The sequence below is a fragment of the Molothrus aeneus genome, chromosome 13, assembly GCF_037042795.1.
Source record: "Molothrus aeneus isolate 106 chromosome 13, BPBGC_Maene_1.0, whole genome shotgun sequence".
Taxonomy (NCBI): Eukaryota; Metazoa; Chordata; class Aves; order Passeriformes; family Icteridae; genus Molothrus; species Molothrus aeneus.
The window spans coordinates 18,287,292-18,307,255 of NC_089658.1; the positions used below are offsets into that span (position 1 = coordinate 18,287,292).

The window sequence follows — 19,964 nt, forward strand, 5'->3', positions numbered from 1 at the left end:
CATTGTTTGGAAGAGGCTCAGATATGCTGGATGGAGCGTGCCCGGGCATTGTCCTTGCTCCTCACAGGAGGCAGTGTAGTGGTAAGGGCTATAGAAATCTGTGTTGGGCACACGGACTCGCTCGGGCAGCTCAGAGAATCCCGGGCATCGTTTGGGCACACAAAGCCAAAAAAAAAAAAAACGAAGTGGGGGAAGAAAAGATTCAGGTTCCACCGAGATTTGAACTCGGATCGCTGGATTCAGAGTCCAGAGTGCTAACCATTACACCATGGAACCGCTCTGCAACCAGTTTCTCCCGGCCGCCTCTAGTTCCTTCTACCGCTCCCCTTCTTCCGCATGACCATTCTCCCTGGGGGTACCGGAGGGAGGATCAGTGCTGAGGGGCCGCGGGGCCGGGCGGGACCCCCGCTCGCTTTAACCCCGCTGAGGGCGCGGCCGCGGCGCTGCCCCGGGCGCGGTCGTGCGGCGGCGCCGCTGCCCCGGAAGCGCCTGTGGGCGGGCGAGCGGGCGGAGCGCGGAGGGCGGAAGAGCTGCGGCGGCTGCAGGGAGGGTCCGGCCCCGCTCCGCTCCGCTCCCGGTCCCGCTCCTCCGCCACCCGCCATGGGCACCCGCGACGACGAGTACGATTATCTCTTCAAAGGTGAGGCGGGCAGGGCCCGGCGGGCGGGCGGGAGAGCAGCGGGGCCCGCGGGCGGGGCCGGGGCCGGGGCCGCTCCCTCACGCGGGGCCCGGCGGGTGGGGGGAACGCTCCGGGCCCCGCTCGGGTGTCCCTCCCTCAGCCCAAAATGTCAGCTCTGGGCCGGGTTTGAGAGCGGGGATTTGGTGTCAGCGCCGGTCCGAGGCTGCCCCGGGCACCGGCTGAGGCGGCGGCCGGTCTGCGGGATGGCGAGCGGAGATCGCCAGGAAGGATGCCCAGGGCTGATAAGGACTCGTCAAGGTTGATAAGAACCCTTTCTAGCTGTTAAATAGAGCTTTAGAGTGGGTGAGATATCCTCAGCATTGGTAGATGATGCGCTAATTTAATCACGTAGTCCTTGCTGCCTTCTGTGTTCAGAGCCCTTGGCGAGGAGTGAATGTCCCTGCTGCTCCACACCCAGAGATCATAAAATGTTCCTGGAATCATGGAATGGTTTGGGTGGGAAGGGCCCTCATCGCGTTCCACCCCCTGCCATGGGCAGGGACACCTTCCACTATCCCAGGTTGTTCCAAGCCCTGCCCAGCCTAGCCTTGCTCTGTCCTGGCTCCACCAGGGCAGGGCAGGAATTCCTTGTTTTCCAGGGCTGATGCCCCTCCAGTCTGCCATGCAGTGCCCAGTTGGGTTAAAACCTTCCAGGTCGTTGTTAAATACTCAATTTTCCCTCCCTGCAGAGTAAAACACCAGCCTGCTGGACAGGTTCATGTAGCCCGCTGTGAAATGTGTACAGAAGTGCTGACGTTCTGAAAGTTCACTATCCAGTTTTTTAAATCCCACTGGAAAAGCAAGCAAAGTAGTGTAAAAAGGTCGTTGTTTAGTGTGATGTGTTATTGTAAATTTGAATTTAGGATTAAGAGCATTGCTTGTTTGTTGTAAGGGTGAGAGACCCTTTGCTTGTCATCGTGAAGGTAAAGGAAAACACTGATGTTTTTTCCTGTACCTTTAAGCTCCTGTAATAACTTTGAGGAATAACATTGTTTTTGTTGTTGGTTGTTTTATCCAACTGTGTGTGGAAAGTGGCATTATTCCTACTTATAAATCAGTCATCTGCACTGCTATGGAAATCAAATCAGGAAGTTCCAGAACAGGCTCTTTTCTCAGCTTGCAGCCCTGGCAAGGACCGTGCTGACCACTGGTTTAATGGCATCAGGCAATGTTATTGTAGGATCTTGTGTGCAGGTTATCAAAGCCATTGAATTACCCTTGTTCATGCAGTTCTGTCAGTGGGCCTGTAATTAATGTTTTAGCTGTGAAAGCCTGGGAGCATCAGTGACACAGGGTTTGTTGGGAGAGCTCCTATCTTTCATTTGGCCTGCTTCCTTTTATAGTGGGGAAAAATAAAGTTGGAATCCAGTTATAGGGAGAGGTGCAAAGCTGAATTAATTAATTGCCTTTGCTAAAGCTTTTTCTGTTTAGCTTGGTTTATAGAAGCTGTTGGGGATGCAGGGAATGCTGTGAAAATGCTGTTGTGAAGATAAATGATTTGGGTTTTTCCAGCCTAAAGTGAACTGCAGGAAGTTGATGCAATGCCACTTAACTGGGATTGATGTGGCAGCTGAAATAACACAAAAATGCAAAGTAATAAAACCCTGGAAACTTTTGTAACTTCCCAGAGGTGATGGTTGTTCTAAACAAGCTGTCACCACTCTGGAATGATCTGGAAATTATTGCAAGTAGGTCTCTGAACTGAATGTCTCCTTGCCAGGCACTGGTCAAAAAGGCAAGGGATAGGTAAATCTTTTGGGAAAGGAAAAGGGAACTTGGGGACAATGTTAAGTCAGTGTTTGAATTTGAGACATGAGCATCTTGGGAACTGAGGTGAAATGTAGGCATGACAGACATATCCATTTTGAAAGGGATGTTCTAGAACTGAAAAGGTGGAGAAAGGGATCAAAATAATCAGAAAAGAGACGTAATGGATTCATAGCCCTTACATTGAACTGATGTACAGCTTGATTAAAATTTAAACAGTGAGTGATAAGGGCAAATAGGGAAAGTATCTCCTGTTTGTCATAATTTCTCTGGATATCTGTAATGCTTCTTTTATTGGGCAGCGGGTGAAAGCAAAAGGACAAAGTCCCTCAGGTGTGTATGCAAATTTTGGAGTGGTGCATTGCCATGCATATTATAAATGCATTTGAAAGCCTGCACAAATTCATAGAAGCAAGAAGATCTTGTTTGGGGCATGTCAGTGTGATGGGTAGTCTGAAGGCATTGCTTATTTGAAGGTGCAGGGGCTGGCTAGGACAGAGATCAGCCTGTTTGTTGTGATACATGTCATGGTTTTTGGACATCGCTTATTTGGAGTCAGACTCTGGGTGTTGGTCTGTCAGGACACTTCATCCAGCAGGACATTTCTGGGTTTATGAAGGGACTGTATGAATAGGCTGGTGGGACTGAGTTCAGAGTTTGACCTGGTTAAAACAATCGTGTGATGTTCTCTAGTCTGGCTGTGTTTTACTGCTCCTGGGCTGAACTGCCACGTTTCTGTTTGTGAGACCTCTGGTTTTGTCCTGTCAGCCCCTGACTGCAGCTGTGTTGAAATCTGGCTGACTCTGCTGCTGGGTGTAAGCTGAGCCCACCTGTGCTGCTGGATGGTTAAATCCAGGGACCTGTTACAAAATACACTTCTCCTGACTATGTTGCAACACTTCAGCATATAGGAAAGAGTAAGCCTAGCTTGGAAAAAAGCAGTTCCTGTTAAATTCTTCTTGTCCAGCTTCCAGTCTTTGTATCCTTCCATACTTTTGGGGTCTGGCTGAGAGCAGTGCCTGCTGGTTCCAGAATGGCCCCTGAGGAAACACAAGGCCTATGAAGTCCAGTTCATAGAAATCTTTTTCTAATTTTAGTAGGAGGAAAATATAATAATGATATAAAGATATTACTTTATTACTTAATAAATTAAGCCTGGCTTTAGCACAGGAACCTGTTGCTCTTTTTGATCAATGTGCTTGCAATAAACGAGCAGTTATCAAAGGAACCCTCACTTGTAGAAGATGTTGAGATGTTTTTCTATGGACAAAGCTTAGGATGATTTTGTCTGCACCTGGACCATCTAGGACTCTGGATTTGGGGCAGGCTCATGTCATAGACCTGACTTGTGGTGATGTTCAGTTTACTGCTAGGAAAAACTCCAGCTTCAGCTTTCTGCTTTTGCATCATGTTCATTTCTCCAACTTCTCCCTTTGATATTGAGGAAATGCTCTGAAACCGAACCAGCTTGCTGGTTTGGGGTTTAGAAGACACATTTTTACTTGTGTCTTTAGATAAACGTGTGGTTGCATGACATTTATTGGTTTGACAGTGGTAGAAGCCCTTGGCTTTCACTGCCTCAGATGTGGAGGCACTTTGGTGCTGCAGCAAAGCTGCTGGTGCAGCCATTTACTGCAGAGCTGTTGGGAGCTGGTACTGATTGTATGGAGGGTAATCCCTGCCCCAGAGGCCTCTGGGGTGCCAGCTCTCTTGTTGACAGAAAAAGAATGAATAAAATGGGGTACAGCTGAGGAAGGTGATTAAAATCAGTGATGACCATGTTGGGTTTATGGCCAGCTATGATGTGTAGGATCAAGTCATTTTTCACACATGCCCTTCAAACTCCAGCTGAAGTGGGCAGGGAGAGGAATCCATCAGCAGGTTCTTCTGGGGATCATGAAGACATGTCCAAGCTTTTTATGGATATGTCTCTTAATAGCAGAGCTCAGTGCAGAGACAAGTTTCAGACATGGTGATTTCCTTGTGCTGCTGTACTTGTCCTAGATCATGTAATATGTGACTTGTGCAATAACTTTTGCCACAGACAACAGAAGCTAGTGCTGCTGGACTCTATTTTCAACCTGATCTCATATTTAATGAGATGATTAAAATATTTTCTGAAAATTTAAACTTAGAGGTTTTACAGAAATAAAAATTGTGTGAGTGAGCTGGAATGTTGGTGAAAAATTAATAATCCTTTCTTGACATAGTTCTCTAAATTGCTTCTCATGCAGCATGGGAAATTGAGTTCTTATTTTGGTCTTATACAGAAATAAATCTGGAATTACAGAGTGAATATATATATATAATATATATATATTATATATATATCATACAGAACTGTGGACTTCACACTTTTTTTTTCTCTCTCCACTGAATGCTTGTATGCTTGTCTTAAATGTTTGGGGTAGTAAATGCTATAGAAAGTCTAATGCATTGATTGAAAGCACTGGTTGCAAGTATTGAACTGTCCCACCACTAAATCAGTCACTTGGGGCTGGGAGATTATTTCCATGACTTTCAAATGTGCCAGTACAATTTTCCTTGGTTGTGCAACTTCCTAAGGTGCTGCTCCTGTGAGGGAGGTGGTGCTCCACAGCTGGTTATTGATTGATGTCAGGACTGGGTCTTGTGGCTGAACTGGCTAAAATGTTTCCTCCAGACCTTCCTCCTTCCAGTGCTGATGTAGAAAAGGAATTTATGGGTGATGCAAGTTGGGTGGGACAGAGGAAGTGGGAGAGTGGCACTGAAAGAGCTGTGTGCAGATGAGGACTGTGATCCTCCAGATAAGCTGGGATTTGGGATATAAGGGTTTATCCCTGAGGACTTGGACTCTGGTAAAGTAAAAGTTTGCCAACTTAAAGCTGAACAATTAGGTCTGATGACAGGCAGATAGAGCCATCAAGGTGAAATGGTCAGGAGAAATAATTCCAGCTCCAGGTGTGCCTAACACACAGCGATGGAAATACTGAAATTCTTGTCTGCATCACAGGGAGATCTGGCTTAGAACAAGGTGTGCAGTATTCACTGTGCTGAAAAGATTTTGAAAAGCTTGTAGGGAAGGTGTTTGGGGAAATGAACAATGTGTTTATATGGAACCATTTGACAAGTTTTTGTATTTAGCAAATACAGCAAAGCCCGGACAAGCTGTGGTTGCTTTCTGTAAATACCCCAGCCAAAACACCACTGGGAGAAGACACTAATGAGCTAATGGAGAATGCTGGCACATGGACACCACCATCAGCTGACCACTAATTCCTTCTGAAAATCAGAAGGCAATTTCTAGCTATTAGGAGTGAGTTTCTGGAAGGAAAGCCCAATGAAAGGGACAATGTGCAGGAAAAATTAACTTTATCATGGCCTAGATAACATCATTTCCCTCCTAGGACCTGTTTGCTTGGGGTGTTTAGTATGGGACTTGGCCATCCAGGGTCATTCCTACTGCATTTCTATGTTAAGAATGTAATACATGGGAACATGGTGTAGTATAAAATATCAAAACATGGCTTGATAAGGAAAGCAAAACTGAAATTAATAACACAACCTAAGTGGCTGTTAGAACTGTTTCAGTTCATCATTTTATTTAAAGAGTGGTACTTACCCAGACTGGCAGAAATGCAGAAGGTGTGAGGAGTCTTAGGCGCCTGCTGACATTCCAAGCTGTCCTCGTGCCTGTGTTCAAGAGGAGCTGCAATGGCCCAATTAAGTAGAGGAAATAGCTGACTTCAAGGAGGAAGGTATTATTTTCCCCTTATAATTGGGACACATTAATCTGGTGCTGGAAACCCTTCAGAACATAAGCAGTGTGGGATTCAGACACGGTAAGGGAAAAAACCTGGCAGAGGAATTAAAGGGATCCCTCTATTGTTAAATGATTTAAAGGTGGGCATTGCACTGAACTACAAGAACAGGTTTGAGGGAATACTTAACAGGTATATGATGCATCCTATTGGGAAAAGGAAATGGTGAACATGGATTGCTTTTCTTGCTTGGAGGAGCTTCTGGCCACTGCTGGGTGATAGCAGGACTGAGCTGTGCAAAGGGAGCTGTCAGCCTTTCCCTCCTAGGAACTTGTTGTGTGTCCCAGTGAATACAAACATGATGTCATCTAAACCCATGGTCCAAACCTGCCAAAACAGTGTTGAAGAAGTGACTGGCCAGTGGCAGAGGAAAGCTGTGGCTGTGTGCCAGGGGTGGTGATGCAAGTGGTGCCCTGTCCCCTGCACTGGGTTTATCGGGATGTAGCATCTCTGTGCCAGCAGAGCTGTTCAGCAGTGACCTGGCATGTGAGAAAGCAGACTCCTGTTTGCATTTAGCACAGGACCTTGCCACCTACCTGCACTTGTGATCTTCCTACACAGGAGAAGTTAACAGAGGGTGCTTTCTGCAACTCCTGTGCTTGGCCGGCTGCGTGCTGAGTCAGCTGGCACGGGCAGCTGGGGAGATGTTTGTTTTGATGAAGTATTCTGCACAAGGCTGTGCTTGAAGCCAACATTTTCTGCAATTTTCATTTATGGAGGGAGTTTAAAGGGTGCTGCTCTGCCCTTCCAGTCGGAGCAAAGAATTGCTCTGCATTATTTAAACAGAAGCTGCAGAGGGCTGCAGCAGCAGATGGGAGTGTTTCTGCTGCTAGACTGAGCTCCACGGGGGGTTTGTGCCATTGAGTGTGTTTGGTGCACTCGGTGCTTCCTTGTACCACGCAGAATCTTTAACTGTGTTGTGGTGTCTTAACAGTTAATGATGTGTGTTACTGAGCAAGTAATTGTTTATGTAATTAAACAAAGACACAATGTTTGTTGTCAACTGAGTGTGCACTTTTTTGCTTGAACTGGTGTTGATTCACTGCTGAACTTCATTATTGGCCTTTCTTCTCAATGATTTTTTCTTATTTTTCTTCCCTTTCCTTCTCTACTGGTTGGGAATCTTAAAGGCCATAGGATCACCCAACGTGACTCTGGTTGTGAGCACATTTCATCCACTGTTCTGCCTCTTGGTACTGAGTTTTAAGTTACAATTCAACTTGCATCTTTCAACTCAGTGTTACCAGATAATGCAGTGAATCCTCGTGATCCTGTTTTTCCTGCAGGAACTGGACTTTGAACCCTCTGTCAGTCTCTTGTCAAGCATAGCTGAATCCTTCCAATTAGTTTGCTTGGCACTGGTGCTGGAATGAGTCAAGCTGAGCCAGGGAATGGTGGATCCAGTTGTGAGGCTCAGCAATCCCCTGGCAGCTTTTTTGAGCAGTTTCAGTCTGTGGCCTGATGTGTGCAGGAGCCACGGCAGCAGTGGGGACTGCAGAAGGGCAGAGAGCTGTGGCTCAGCAGACGTTTCAAACTGGCTGGCAGGGTGATGGTGGCTTTGGGGGTTCTTTGGTTTGGTTCTCTTTTCATTCACAAAGTTTTCTGCCTGAAAACCTTAGTTTATAGTGGGGAACCTCTCTTCTGCAGAGGCTTGAGGAGTGTAAAGTGAAAGCAGAGTCTGCTGCTTGCCCTGTGTTTTGGACTTCTTCAGCAAAGCAGATTTCATTTGTGTGGTTGTAGGGTTTGTGTTTTGGTTTTTAGTTCTAGTATTGTTTAAGGTCACCAATGTTTGCAGTGACAGCCATGTGTATTGTTCCTAAAAGAAGAATGTTGTTCCATGCTGGTCAAAGGAGGCTGAAATAGAACCATTGAAAGTTAAGCCTAACACCTGTTCAAAATGCTGGTGAATGTGGCAGCTCTGGTTTTCCAGAAACACTGAGATTTGGACAGCAGATCCATGACAAGGATGGTGCCGTTGCCATTCTTTTCCTTCATGCTTCATTCTTTAAAAGAAATATTTCTTGCGTGTGATTTTCAATGTGTCATCTACATCTGGAGTCTGAGCCTGATAAAATTTTTGTCTTGCAGTTGTACTTATTGGAGACTCTGGAGTAGGCAAGAGCAACCTTCTGTCTCGATTCACTCGCAATGAGTTTAACTTGGAAAGCAAAAGCACCATTGGAGTGGAGTTTGCAACGAGGAGCATCCAGGTGGATGGGAAGACAATAAAGGCTCAGATCTGGGACACAGCGGGGCAGGAGCGATACCGAGCCATAACCTCAGCGTAAGTGCAGCCCGGGTGGCTGAGGACAAGCTTGGGCTGAGGAGGGCAATTCTGGGCCCTTCCAGTTCCTCACCAACTGCAAACAGGGGTGTTAGTGTTTTACTGGGTAATACCCACAACCTCTGGTGGTGGGAAGGTTAAATATTATTCAGCCCAGAAACTCGATCTGGTGTGTTCCTGCACAGACTGATTTCCTTTGCAGTGCTCTCGTGACACGTAGCTGGGAGCATTTCAAGTTTAGAATGCAAGAGCTTTGAGAGACTCATTTCCATGGAAGTGAATGATAAAGGAATATCAGTGTTCCTGGTTGTTTTATCAGTGGTAACCTAAGAGCAGAAACCTTCCTGTAGCAGCCAGGAAAGACTGCTCACTTGTGTGCTTGTTTGATTGTTAAAAACCAGCATAGCAAAAGCTGGATTTCAGTAGAGCTGGAGGGAACTGTGGGGTGGGGGAGCACAGCCTGTTTCCTTTTGCTGTGGCTCTCACTTGAAAGGAGCTGTGCCCTTTGGTAAAGGGAGTAGATCACGCTGACATTTTTATGACCCAGTGAGTCACTCTACAGTCTCCTTATCACTCTGGGCCTGTGCTGCACCCACAGTGATGGGTGGGGGAGAATTTTCAGGAGTGGATCAGAGGTGGAAGCTGACAGCAGCTTCTCACAGAGCTCAGAGTTTCATGTCTGGGGTGCAGGGTTTCCCCAGAGCCATGGGGTTTACCTCTCTCCCAGACTCTGAGCTGGCCCTGTGGCGTAACTCCGTCCGCTGCTCCGCTTCCCTGTCCTGTCCCATGGCCCTGGGGAATTGCCCTGGGCACTGTTTGCATAGCTGGCCTAGCCAGAGCTGCTCCCCACTATGGCACAGCCTCCTGTGACCTGACAGTGTCTGTCTGGCTGTCCCCTGTGCCCAGGTACTACCGGGGGGCCGTGGGGGCGCTGCTGGTGTACGACATCGCCAAGCACCTGACGTACGAGAACGTGGAGCGGTGGCTGAAGGAGCTGCGGGACCACGCCGACAGCAACATCGTCATCATGCTGGTGGGCAACAAGAGCGACCTGCGCCACCTCAGGGCCGTCCCCACCGACGAGGCCAGGGCTTTCGCAGGTGGGGAGCTCAGGAATTCCCTGCTGCTGGCTGGGGACCTGCCCACCTGGCCTGGGGAGGGTGTGGGTAGGAGGAAAAAACCTGCAGCTGGTCGTGTCCCTCAGTGTCACATGTCACATTCAGTCAGAAAACAGATCTTGTAGAACATGCATGTTGTTTGAAGAATCACCCAGAGGCACCTGAACATCTTAAACCAGATTTATTCTCCTGGCTGGGCACTGTTTGTCTTGCAGAAACTGTGCCTGTGGCTTTAGGTTTGAGTTTCTTGTGTGGTGGTAGCATTGCCTGCAGTGTCCCAGCTGACCTGCAGCCTTACACAGGTGCCTGTGGCTGAACACTTCCATTAAACTGGCTCTCTGACTTTTGTTATGTAATTAAGATCTGTGAACAGTAGTTCTAGTTTCTGTAAGCTTTGGTTCAGGCCCAGTCTCTTTCATCCAGGAGTGTAGCTGGGTTCCTCACATTAAAGTTTGCTGTAGCTTCACTGGCAGAGTTTATGGCCAGTGAGGATCCCTGCCTGCAGCTGGAGGAGTGTCATTCCCCCTGCTGCTCAATTCCTGTTAAATAATCTGCTGTGATATATTAACAGGTGGGAGGTGGAGAAACTTGATGAGGTTGAAGAAAATCTCAAAAACTTTCTCACACCGAGAAACTGCAACAGTTTATCCCTTTCAGTGATGCAGGAAAATGTGCCTTTAAGTAACACAGCATTGGGCTGATACCTGTGCTTGGGAGTGGGTGTAAATTCTAGTGTTGGTGTTGGGTGGTGTCACTTTCCCATCACTTAAGGGGGAAAACCCCACAACTTGTTTTACTTTCTCTTGATACCTGGATGTCTCATCAGGAACACTACAAATATTATCTGGTACAGAAGCTTTTCCAGATGGGAAACAGATATGTGCTGTACCTCTCTAATTATAGTATTTCTGTCCACACAGAGAAGAATGGTTTGTCATTTATCGAGACGTCTGCTTTAGACTCTACAAATGTGGAAGCAGCTTTCCAGACTATTCTGACAGGTGAGTCATCCAGGGCTTTGTGCTTCAAGGGGGAAGGGCAGAAGGCTGCTCAGATATGATGCAAATAGGCATTTCTTTGCCTATAAAGTGTTTAAAATGTTGCTATTTAATCATTCTTCATTAGCCATAAGATTTGGAGTCCAGTTTCAAAGAGTCACAGTTGAAAGGCCAGCCTTGAACTGGGGAATGAATCCTTGTTCACTTTGATCTGCCCCGGGTTTCTTGTCAGCCTGGTTTGTGTTTCAGTTTCCGTCTCCCATTACAGGGAGTGCCCACGGGAGGGAATTGTCTCATGCTGGCATCAAGTGAGAATTGTTTATCAAGGAGAAGTCAGTCCAGTTTGTTTCCACCTTTAATGGTGACCATGGCAGTTGCCAAGGAAAAAGGGATGAAAGAGCAGAGATCCTTCCTTTGAGACACAGTGACTCCTGAGCTGCAGGAGTTGCTGTTGTTGCATTTAATAGTCCTGCCTGGACTTTTGGCCTATGTAACATGTGACAGCAGCCAGTGCTGCATTTTTATGCTCTCTGAATAAAGTACTTCCTTTTTGTTTAAAGCCTTGTTTAGGTAGGCAAAACTTGTTAAAACTGAGACACTCAATTTGGAGAACCTTAACTTAAGCCTGGCTTGTAAAAGCGGGGTAGGAATTCACAAATTGGTGTGGAAGTCACTCACTGTCATGAGGCTTCTGCATTTCTGAGCAGCCAGGGCACAGTGGGACACTGTGGCCTCTGGTTTTGGAGTTTTCATAATTCTCAGCTTTGGCAAATGCTCTAGTCTGTTTTCAAAACATCCGAGACACTCCTTTGCTTGCTGTGTCTCTGTTCTAGATGTGCCAGGCAGTTTCTTGTTTTCTCCAACTGCCTCCAAAATGTTTTCCAGTTGCAAATTTGAAGTCCCTCCTTCCCAGTGTAGCATGTGCCAGGCTACGTGATGTGCTTGGTATGAGCAGTGGCCCCACTTCCAAACTGTCTGTAAATCAGATCTGGTTGCTGTGACAGTGACACCTAGTTAGTTCTGAACTACTTCTCCTCTTTGGCACCTAATTTAGACATTCCTTTAAAAACACACCAGAAAGGTCCTGCTAGCTATACTGGAACATGCATGTGAGGCTAGAGCTAGGAGGTTATTTACTGTAGTAAAAGTATCAATCCTGTAGCATTTCTTCAGTTGTTTGAAATGCTTTATGGACAGCCTGGCAGTGGAGAGAGGTGTTAGGCTACTGGGGTATTAGCTGCCTGTGTCCATCTGTTTCTTGTTTCATCCTGAGTTGTAAGAGGCCTCTGACAGTTCTGACTCTATTGTGTTCTTACCCTGGGTTCCTAAGCAGTAGTGCTCCTGTGCAGATACCAGCTAAAAGTGTGTTTGTGTTAGATGGATAAAGAACTTTGTTTCCTTTTTGGTTGAACCATGTGGTTCCCTTTTAACTTCAGTGTAGTCATTCGGTTGTAATTCCAGCATTGCACAAATTTGTTTCAAAAAGAAAGAATTCTGTTAGCTCACACATTTGTTCCCTGCATGACAAACTGCCAGTGCCATCAGAGGGTGGATGACTAAGGAGTGGCTGAATGCAGAGGTGTTGGGATGCCTGCTGCATTTCCTGTTTCCTTTACATGCCTAAAGGCAGTCCTGTCAAAAATGCACATGAATTTGGGCATGGATTTTTCTCTTTTCAGGAGAAAGACATTGCTCACTTGTCAGTGCCAAAACCTGAGACTTTTTCTCTATGCCCACATCCTTGGTAGCCCTTCTCTCAGGAACACCTTGACTTTGAGGTCAGATTTGGCCAGATATGCTGGGTTTTGTAGAACAAGTCCTGCTGCTCCCACTTTCTGTTTGCAGGGGGTTTGGGGCTCTCAGATGCAGGTCAGTTAATTAATGCACACATCAGCCCTAATAAAACAACATCAGATAAATCAGGCAGTGTTTATGCCCTCGTGAGGTGGCTGTCAGGCTGTCATGGCCACGTAGTCTGGTCACCTCAGAGTCCCCATCTCCTGCTGGCCTGTTTGTTCTCTCAGACACTGGGGAGGTGGGCAGTTTCCTGTGTGCCCTGGGCTGCCTTCAGAGCTGTGTGATGCTCAAAGGGTGCATTGCTGCTGCCACGGGAAGCACCTCACCTCTTGGGCAGGAGCTGGGCTTTCTTTAGCTCTCCTCATGTGCCTCCCACAGTACCTTTTATTCCAGAATTGAGTTTGGATTCTAGTCTGTGGAGGTTTGATTTCTTTTTTCTGGTTTAACATGTCTGTAAGCAGAGCTGTCTGTAATGGGTGAACAGGTGATAAAACTTGCTCATGGTGGGCTCTGACAGATTCTTGAGGCTGTTGCTTTTCCATGGATGTCAGCATTGCCTGCGTGTTGCTGTGACAAGAGTTTGGGGTGAAGAGCTCTTGGGTTTGTGAACAGGATCCTTGTGAGGAGAGGTCAGTTCAGTGTGCTGGAAGAAACACTTGTGCTTAGTGGGCATGTGCTCTCTCCAGACAGGGCTCCTGTTTGGGGGAGATAAAGGTGCAGTGAGCAGCGCCTGAGCAGCAGGTTGGCTCCAGCTGGGCTGTGACTGGCACGCTAAGGAGGGCTGTTCTGGAGCTCACTTCACAGCTGGCTTTTTCTCTTAATGACTTGCTTTGGAGGAAAGAGGGGGGCAGTCATCTGAGGAATGTGGTTTTTGGAGTCACCCTGCAGAATGCTGGCTGCTGTGTTTGGCAGGGCTGCCTCCCAGCTCAGTGCCTGTGGGTGGAATGCTGGCTGTCCTTGGGAGCAGGAAGCTGGGGAAGCCAGCAGGCGTTGCCGGCGGCTGCGAGCAGAGCTGGCTGACACAAGGGGCAGGACGAGCTGCTGCACCAGCCCTGCTGGTATTTGCAGTGCTGGGAACTGCACCCCAGACACCCCAGGCTGCTCAGAGCCTTTCCCCAGCTGCTGGGATCTCTCCTGAACTGGGTGTTGTGAGCAAGGTCTGTAGCAACCCCCCTGTCTTTCCAGCCCTCCCGAGGCTGCTCTGGTTGAGACAGTGATGGAAGTTGGTGGAGGTGCTTCCCTTGGAGGTGTAGCAGGGTCCCTGTTAAGCTTATCCACTCCTGGATTCTCAGATCAAGCACTTTGGGTAGATGGCTTTGGCCACGGGAAATACGAATCCAGTGTCGGTAGCACAGCCCGAGTATGTGATCTACTGCTACAGGTGGAATAAGGGACAAAAGCTCTTCTTTCTTCTCCCATATATAGAGGACTTTTAGAGGGGGTGCATCATACATGTGGTGGGCTTCCTGTCCTGCTGTGGATTCCAGATGAGGTTTTGAGAACCTTTCCCATCTGTGACTTAAGAGTAATGGTCCCTATCCAGATTCTTCTGTTCCAAGATGTCTAGACTGCCAGGGCTGATTGTTGTGCACACAAAGCTGCTTTGTATCATCTGGCAAATGAGAGAGACTGGTATTATGATCCCAGCCACCCTGAGCATTCACAGCAGGATAAAGCATCCTTAAAGTAAACTGGAGTGTGCCTCCCTTCCCAGCCTGGCTCTGTGCTGTCTCTGTTCCCACACCGCATTCTGCCGTGGTTTCATCTCCAAGGAATCCCATCACCAAGGAAACAACATCAGAGAATTAACATCCAAAAATCGAGGGATTTTCTATTTTGTTGCCTCTGTACACCTGAAAATGAATGGAACCCCAGTGCAGGCTGAGCAGCCAAGGCCTGGCCCAGCTCCTCCTGGGCAGCAGTGTCTCTTTTTCCCAGCTCTCACAGTGCAAGGCCTGTCTCTCACAGTTCCCTATTATGCAGTGATGCATTCTGCTAAATGTGCCCTTAATAAGATCTCATTCAGCTCCTGAGCACAGCCCAGAGTGCTGTGTCTTCATTAAAAAGGGCACATCTTCATTAGCCCAGAGCTCTCGGGGCACAGCAGTTCCGGTGCAGGCTTGGCTGCTGGGCATTCTGCCCCAGTGAGAGCAGGTTTGGGCTGTTCCCCTTCCCCTGCCACAGCAGCACAGCTCACCAGGGAAGGGCAGGTTTCAGCACTTAGGCTCTGGCTGCACCAAGCTTTGCTCTGCAGAGGAGGAAGAAGCAGCAGGTAGCAGCAAATTTGGGGCTGTTGACAGTGGATTCACTTGCAGGGCTGCTGGGGAGGTTGTGGAAGTGAGGATCATAGGAAGATGTTCCCAGAGTCAGGAGTAGATTATCAGTAAGGGAATTGGTGCTGTTAAGATTATTTTTAAGGCTTTGGGGCTGATATTTGCTGTCAGATGAGGCTGTTACACAGAGGGCACCCTGTGTGAGTCCTGGCTGGTGGGGTGGAGCCAGTGTGTCATACATCAGGGACTTGTATGAGCTTGTTCAGGAAATTCTCTGTGAAACTGAGGATTGCTGCTGCTGGAGGTGCTGCCGGAGAATTCCCAGTAACAAAGGTGGCCAGAGGCGTTTCCTGTTGATGGGAACAGGCATTGTTCTGCACTGGGAGTGAACTGGCTGCCAGCCCTGAGCATGAAGCTTGTCCTGAAGGTGCAGAGCAGATTTCTCCAGCTCTGCTCCTCCCACCCCACACACGGGCTCTGCTGAGCTCTGCCACGGGGCCAAGCTGGACCCTGTCTGCACATTCACACACTGGGCTGCAGGTGGCTTTGAAGGCCTGGTTTCATGGGTTTCACTTATCTTGTGAGGTTGTTTATGTGTAAGATGGTTGGAAAGAAGAGCAAGCTTGAGAAAGGGTGAAATCAGAAAATCCTTTAACCTGTTCAGCTCTTGTTTGGTTGCCTCAATGACCTGATCTGTACGTGACTGCATATGAAAAAGCCATTTTAATGTACAGCTTGTTCCTTCTGAGTTTGACCTGGGGGTTTTGTAAAACTGAGCTTTAGCAAGCTTTTATTTTTTTAATGGTTTTCAAATTCAAATTTGCAAGTGAGTTCCCCACGTTCTATTTTTGGTGTCCTGTGTTTCCTTTCTGGGGGTGAAGTGCTACACACGCTTTACTCTCTCAGTGCAGCTGAAGTGCTGCTGGAGCTGCTCTGAGTTTTTGTGCAGCACCATCAGCCACGACAAGCCCCAGCAACAGGGCAAGGCTCTTGGTGCAGGTGTTTATCCCATGCTCTCTGATTCCTCTGTTAAGGATCTCTTCATCTGGAGACACAGCACATTTTGTAAAGGGTTTCTGTGCTGCTGCAGGGGCTGAGTCTCGCCCTTTGGGCCCAAATCAACCTTTTCTGAAGATTTAACACCGCTTGGATATGATAGACATGATGGGTGTGCTCAGCAAGAAGAAATTGCCCTTGCAGTCCTATCAAGGAGAGAAATCTGGAATGGTTTCCTTTAATCCTGTTTGTGGATACATCAGCAAACATGTGACCTTGTCCCTGGACAGTGTCCTTGGAGCTTAAGAACCTTCAGAAGGAATGGATGGGCACATAGTTTCTCATTCATAGCATGGAGATTTGTGAATTCCGTCCATTTACTGACTCTTATCTCAAGGAAAGTAAAACAGTTGTTAAAAAAAGTAATTTCTGTTGCAAAAATAGATTTTATTTGCTGTATCTAGAAAACACCACAATTGAACTTTGTGTGGAAGCTTCATTGCTTTACTTATGTAATTGCAAAGCTCTGGCTGGTTTCCCCCAGGTTTAACTCTTGGATGGCATTTTGCTGGTGTGCACATATTGATCAGCTCTTTCTCCTCTTCCAGAGATCTATCGGATTGTTTCCCAGAAGCAGATGTCTGACAGACGTGAGAATGACATGTCCCCAAGCAACAACGTGGTTCCCATCCACGTCCCTCCAACCACTGAAAACAAACCAAAGATGCAGTGCTGTCAGAATATATAAATTGCCCATTCTTTCCTAAAAGGCTGTGTATATTCCCCAGGTCCAAGATTTAAATATATTTGTAATTCTCGTGGTTACATTCTTGTGTTTAGTTACTGCTTATTCCTTCTCCATTAATTTCTCCATGTCTTAAACACTTTGATTTCAGTGTTTATCAATCTCTTACTTGGATGTGGCTGCAGTATTTTCCCAACACCGACCTGTCGGTTTGGGCTCAGTAAATTGTTTGGAACTCAGCTGATCCCTTCCCAACATGATGCCCACTAGTCAGAGCACTGACACCTTTGGAGAGCACTTGAAGACATTATCCTGCTCCTCACAAAGCAATTACTGTCAGGTTAACAAGGAAAATCTCTCTGGGCAGAATAATTTTTCCTTGTCTTAAGGTGTATTCTGCATCTAAAGCTCGGTGAAGCTCTGAAGTGCAATTTTATTGTAAGTTAAATGTTTTTGGCTACATCTTCAGATTGTCAAGTGAAGTTTTATAGGATATTATGGGGGAGAAAAGAGAATTTCTTGCGAACAAGCAGCAGTTAGCAGCAGTTCTGGCTACACGTGAGTGAGGTGCTGTGGTTTGGCACCTGCTGCAGAGGAGGTTGATGTGAGGCAGAGCTGCTGGGACCCCACGGAGGTGCCCCTTGTGGAGGAAGTGAATGCAGGAGCCACGTCCATGAGGAATGGTCACTCCAGCTCTGGAACTTGCAGCATCTTTGTGCTGCTGGAGGCTTGGCCTCCACAGTGCTGGTGGTATCAGCATTTGAGGATGCCTTTTTTTTCTTTCATGGGACGCAGACTTGGAGGGTGTTGGCACGTATTACATATCACATCTATTAATGCATGCCACATATATTAATATATACAAGTGCTTGAGTTGATGAATAAATAACTTCCACTACCTGGCCTTAGTTTTCAGTTCTGGTTGATCCAGTATTTTTAAATTATTCCAGTGGTTTGCTGTATGTTCTTCTACAAAACCCTCTGGAGTTTTCTGTCTGGATGTGTTCCTCCTGTGGTCTGTTGCTCCATGCCAATCCTGTCCAATCTGCCTGTTCAGGGATACATGAACTGTGCCTTCTGTCACTCGCTCTGTGCTGTTCCTGAGCATGCCTGACACTGGCACTGGGGGCCACAGCCACTGCATTCCCACAGGATGTAAAGGAACTCCCTGTTGTGCAAATGCCTGCAGTTATTTATACAATTACAGGGAAGTCATTGATTGTAGGGGACGTTTCTCAAACTCTGATATGACCCACTTGGAAGATCCAGATGTGATTGGCACTTCCAGCTGTGTTCTGTTCCCAACCTTTCTGTCTCGCGGTGCTCATGATGTGTGAGGCACACGGAAGGCATTGCTGTAGTTGGTCACTTCTTGTTTTTTACTCCATTTCTCCTCCTGGTATTAGTTCTGAAGATGCTATTTTGATCTGTTTGTAAATTACTTTGTATTTTATGCATGTACTGTACTTTGATTCATTATTTTTTTAGATTGATTTAAAATATATTCATCCATGATTCTAATAAAGAATTACAGGGGACAACTCACTGTGGTGTTGGGTGCACTTCTTGGGAGAATTGGGATTTGACCTGAAGGTTTTACCTTATGAGCTTCTTGGAAGAGGCAGTGAGAAGACACTGAAATGGAAGTGTCCCTGGAAAAGGAGCTGAAAAGGTTGTGTAGCACAGTTGCCTTCCCTGAGAGCAGCTCTGAGCTTCCTGGGGCTGCTGCAGTTTGTAGCCAGGGCACTTTGGCAGCTTCAGGAAGCTTTGAAGCTTAGAAAATTCTGTGGGTTCACTCTTCTCAAACCTCTGAATAACTTTTACAAACCTGTTTTTTTTCCCCATGTTGCTGCGAGGAAGAAAATCCGGTGGGAGACAAACTCCTGCCTTCTGCAGCAGATGATGGAAGCTTTGGATCCTGCCTGGTGTCCTGATGAAAGGTGGGATCTCTCCTGAACAGGGTGTTGTGACCATGAACACCAATGGGGCAGCACTGCTGGCCCTGGGTTCTGCTCTGAGGGCGAGCTGTGAGCCCAGGCCCTCACTCACTGCAGGAACTGTTCTTGCAGCACATCCTCTGCCCATACTGGAGCAGATTTTGGAATTAATTGATTTCCCTTGGCAGCCACATTCTAAATTTGTCAGCTGGAAATGCAGGATGAGTTTCACTCTGCTTCCTTTTCTCATTCCTATAAGCAGGTGATTTGACTCTGCTGTCACATCAGTCTGGATTTTGTGTGGTTTTAGGCAAAACTCTGCCTCCTGCAGCAGATGGAATTGCAGTGCAGATGGTGGGAGCACAAACCACTGTGGGAGGCTGAGGACTTCTAAAGCAAAATCCAGTGGGGTGTGTACAGAAAAGGAACTTCTCACCTGGGAAATCCTTTGCCTGCTGTTCTGGGGGTCTGTGCTGTGTTTCCCTAAGGATTGCAGGGACCTGGCTGCAGATCCTGGCCTGGGCTGGGTCATACTCCTGGCACAGGAAGGTGCTTCCAGAGGTGTTTTGGGAGTGACAATGCAAGTCATTATTCCATCTGAATGCTTTCCAATGGGGGATTGTCCTGTTCAGCTGCTGATTAATCCTTCTGTTCCATAATTGGCACTACTTGTGTACTGAAGTGTCTCCTCCCTGCTAATGGGGGACAACTGATGGTAACAGACACTGCTTTGGGCCCTGGAAGGAGTTTTCTGAGATTCTGGGAATTCCATATAATGCTTCAAAATGGGCTTTGCTTGCCAAAAGTTTTTGCTGTCATCTACATACTCGGAAGCCCCAACTTTTAACAATTATTCAGCAAGCGTCAGTGGTTCCTGTCTTTGATGGGAGTTAAGGTTCTGACTCTAAAGCAGAAAAAACATGGAATTGTTCTGATTTAAAGACATTTTTATTAAGCTAGAATTACTTATTCTATAAATTCAGACCTGATGAATTTCCAGCCTTAAATAGCTTATTGAGTGTGCCTTGTCAAATAAGAAGATTACACGCTGGGCTTTAGTTAACAAGATTTTTAGAAATATGAAGCACAAATATTGAAAAGCTTCAGCACGTAGCAGTGGCTGCATTGCCTGGGACTCATTCATTCTGAAGGTGTTTCTGTGATTTATTCACTGGGCTCCCTGGGAGCTGCTGGGCTGCCTCGTGTCCTGTCCCATTGCTGCGGGGTCACCGTGGTCCCCAGGTGTCCACCCAAAGGCCTGGGCACCTGTGAGTAGCCCAGGGCAGTGTCTCCACCCCTGGTGGGTGTGCAGGGCCTCTTCCAGCTGGGATTGAGCATTCCCCGGAGTCTCACTGAGCTCACCCTGCTGAGGAGCTGGGAGAAGGATGTGCAGAGCCGCTTACCTTTGCTTTACTCCAGCTTGGAATGGCAGCACTGGGTTTTCTGAGCCATCCTGCCAGTTCTGTCCTAGCCTGGTGCCTGGGGGTTTTGGCTGAGGGGAGCAGCCACATCACCTGGAGAGCTTGGATCTGTGCAGGGCTGGAAGTTTGGCTCTGCAAATGAGTACGTT

General features: G+C 47.3%; 1 protein-coding gene and 1 non-coding gene across 2 annotated transcripts; one reads left to right on the forward strand and one right to left on the reverse strand.

The window, feature by feature from the left end:
- Window positions 1–204: 204 nt before the first annotated feature.
- On the reverse strand, window positions 205–276 carry TRNAQ-CUG (transfer RNA glutamine (anticodon CUG)). Its single transcript has one exon. It is a non-coding gene; the product is annotated as a tRNA-Gln (tRNA).
- A 230-nt stretch (window positions 277–506) lies between these two features.
- Window positions 507–18,002, forward strand: RAB11A (RAB11A, member RAS oncogene family). The gene is made up of 5 exons (XM_066559111.1): window positions 507–640; window positions 8,335–8,530; window positions 9,437–9,630; window positions 10,569–10,649; window positions 16,321–18,002. The coding sequence occupies exons 1-5, from the start codon at window positions 601–603 to the stop codon at window positions 16,458–16,460; spliced, it is 651 nt and encodes a 216-aa protein (XP_066415208.1). The 5' UTR covers window positions 507–600; the 3' UTR covers window positions 16,461–18,002.
- The last annotated feature ends 1,962 nt before the right edge of the window (window positions 18,003–19,964 follow it).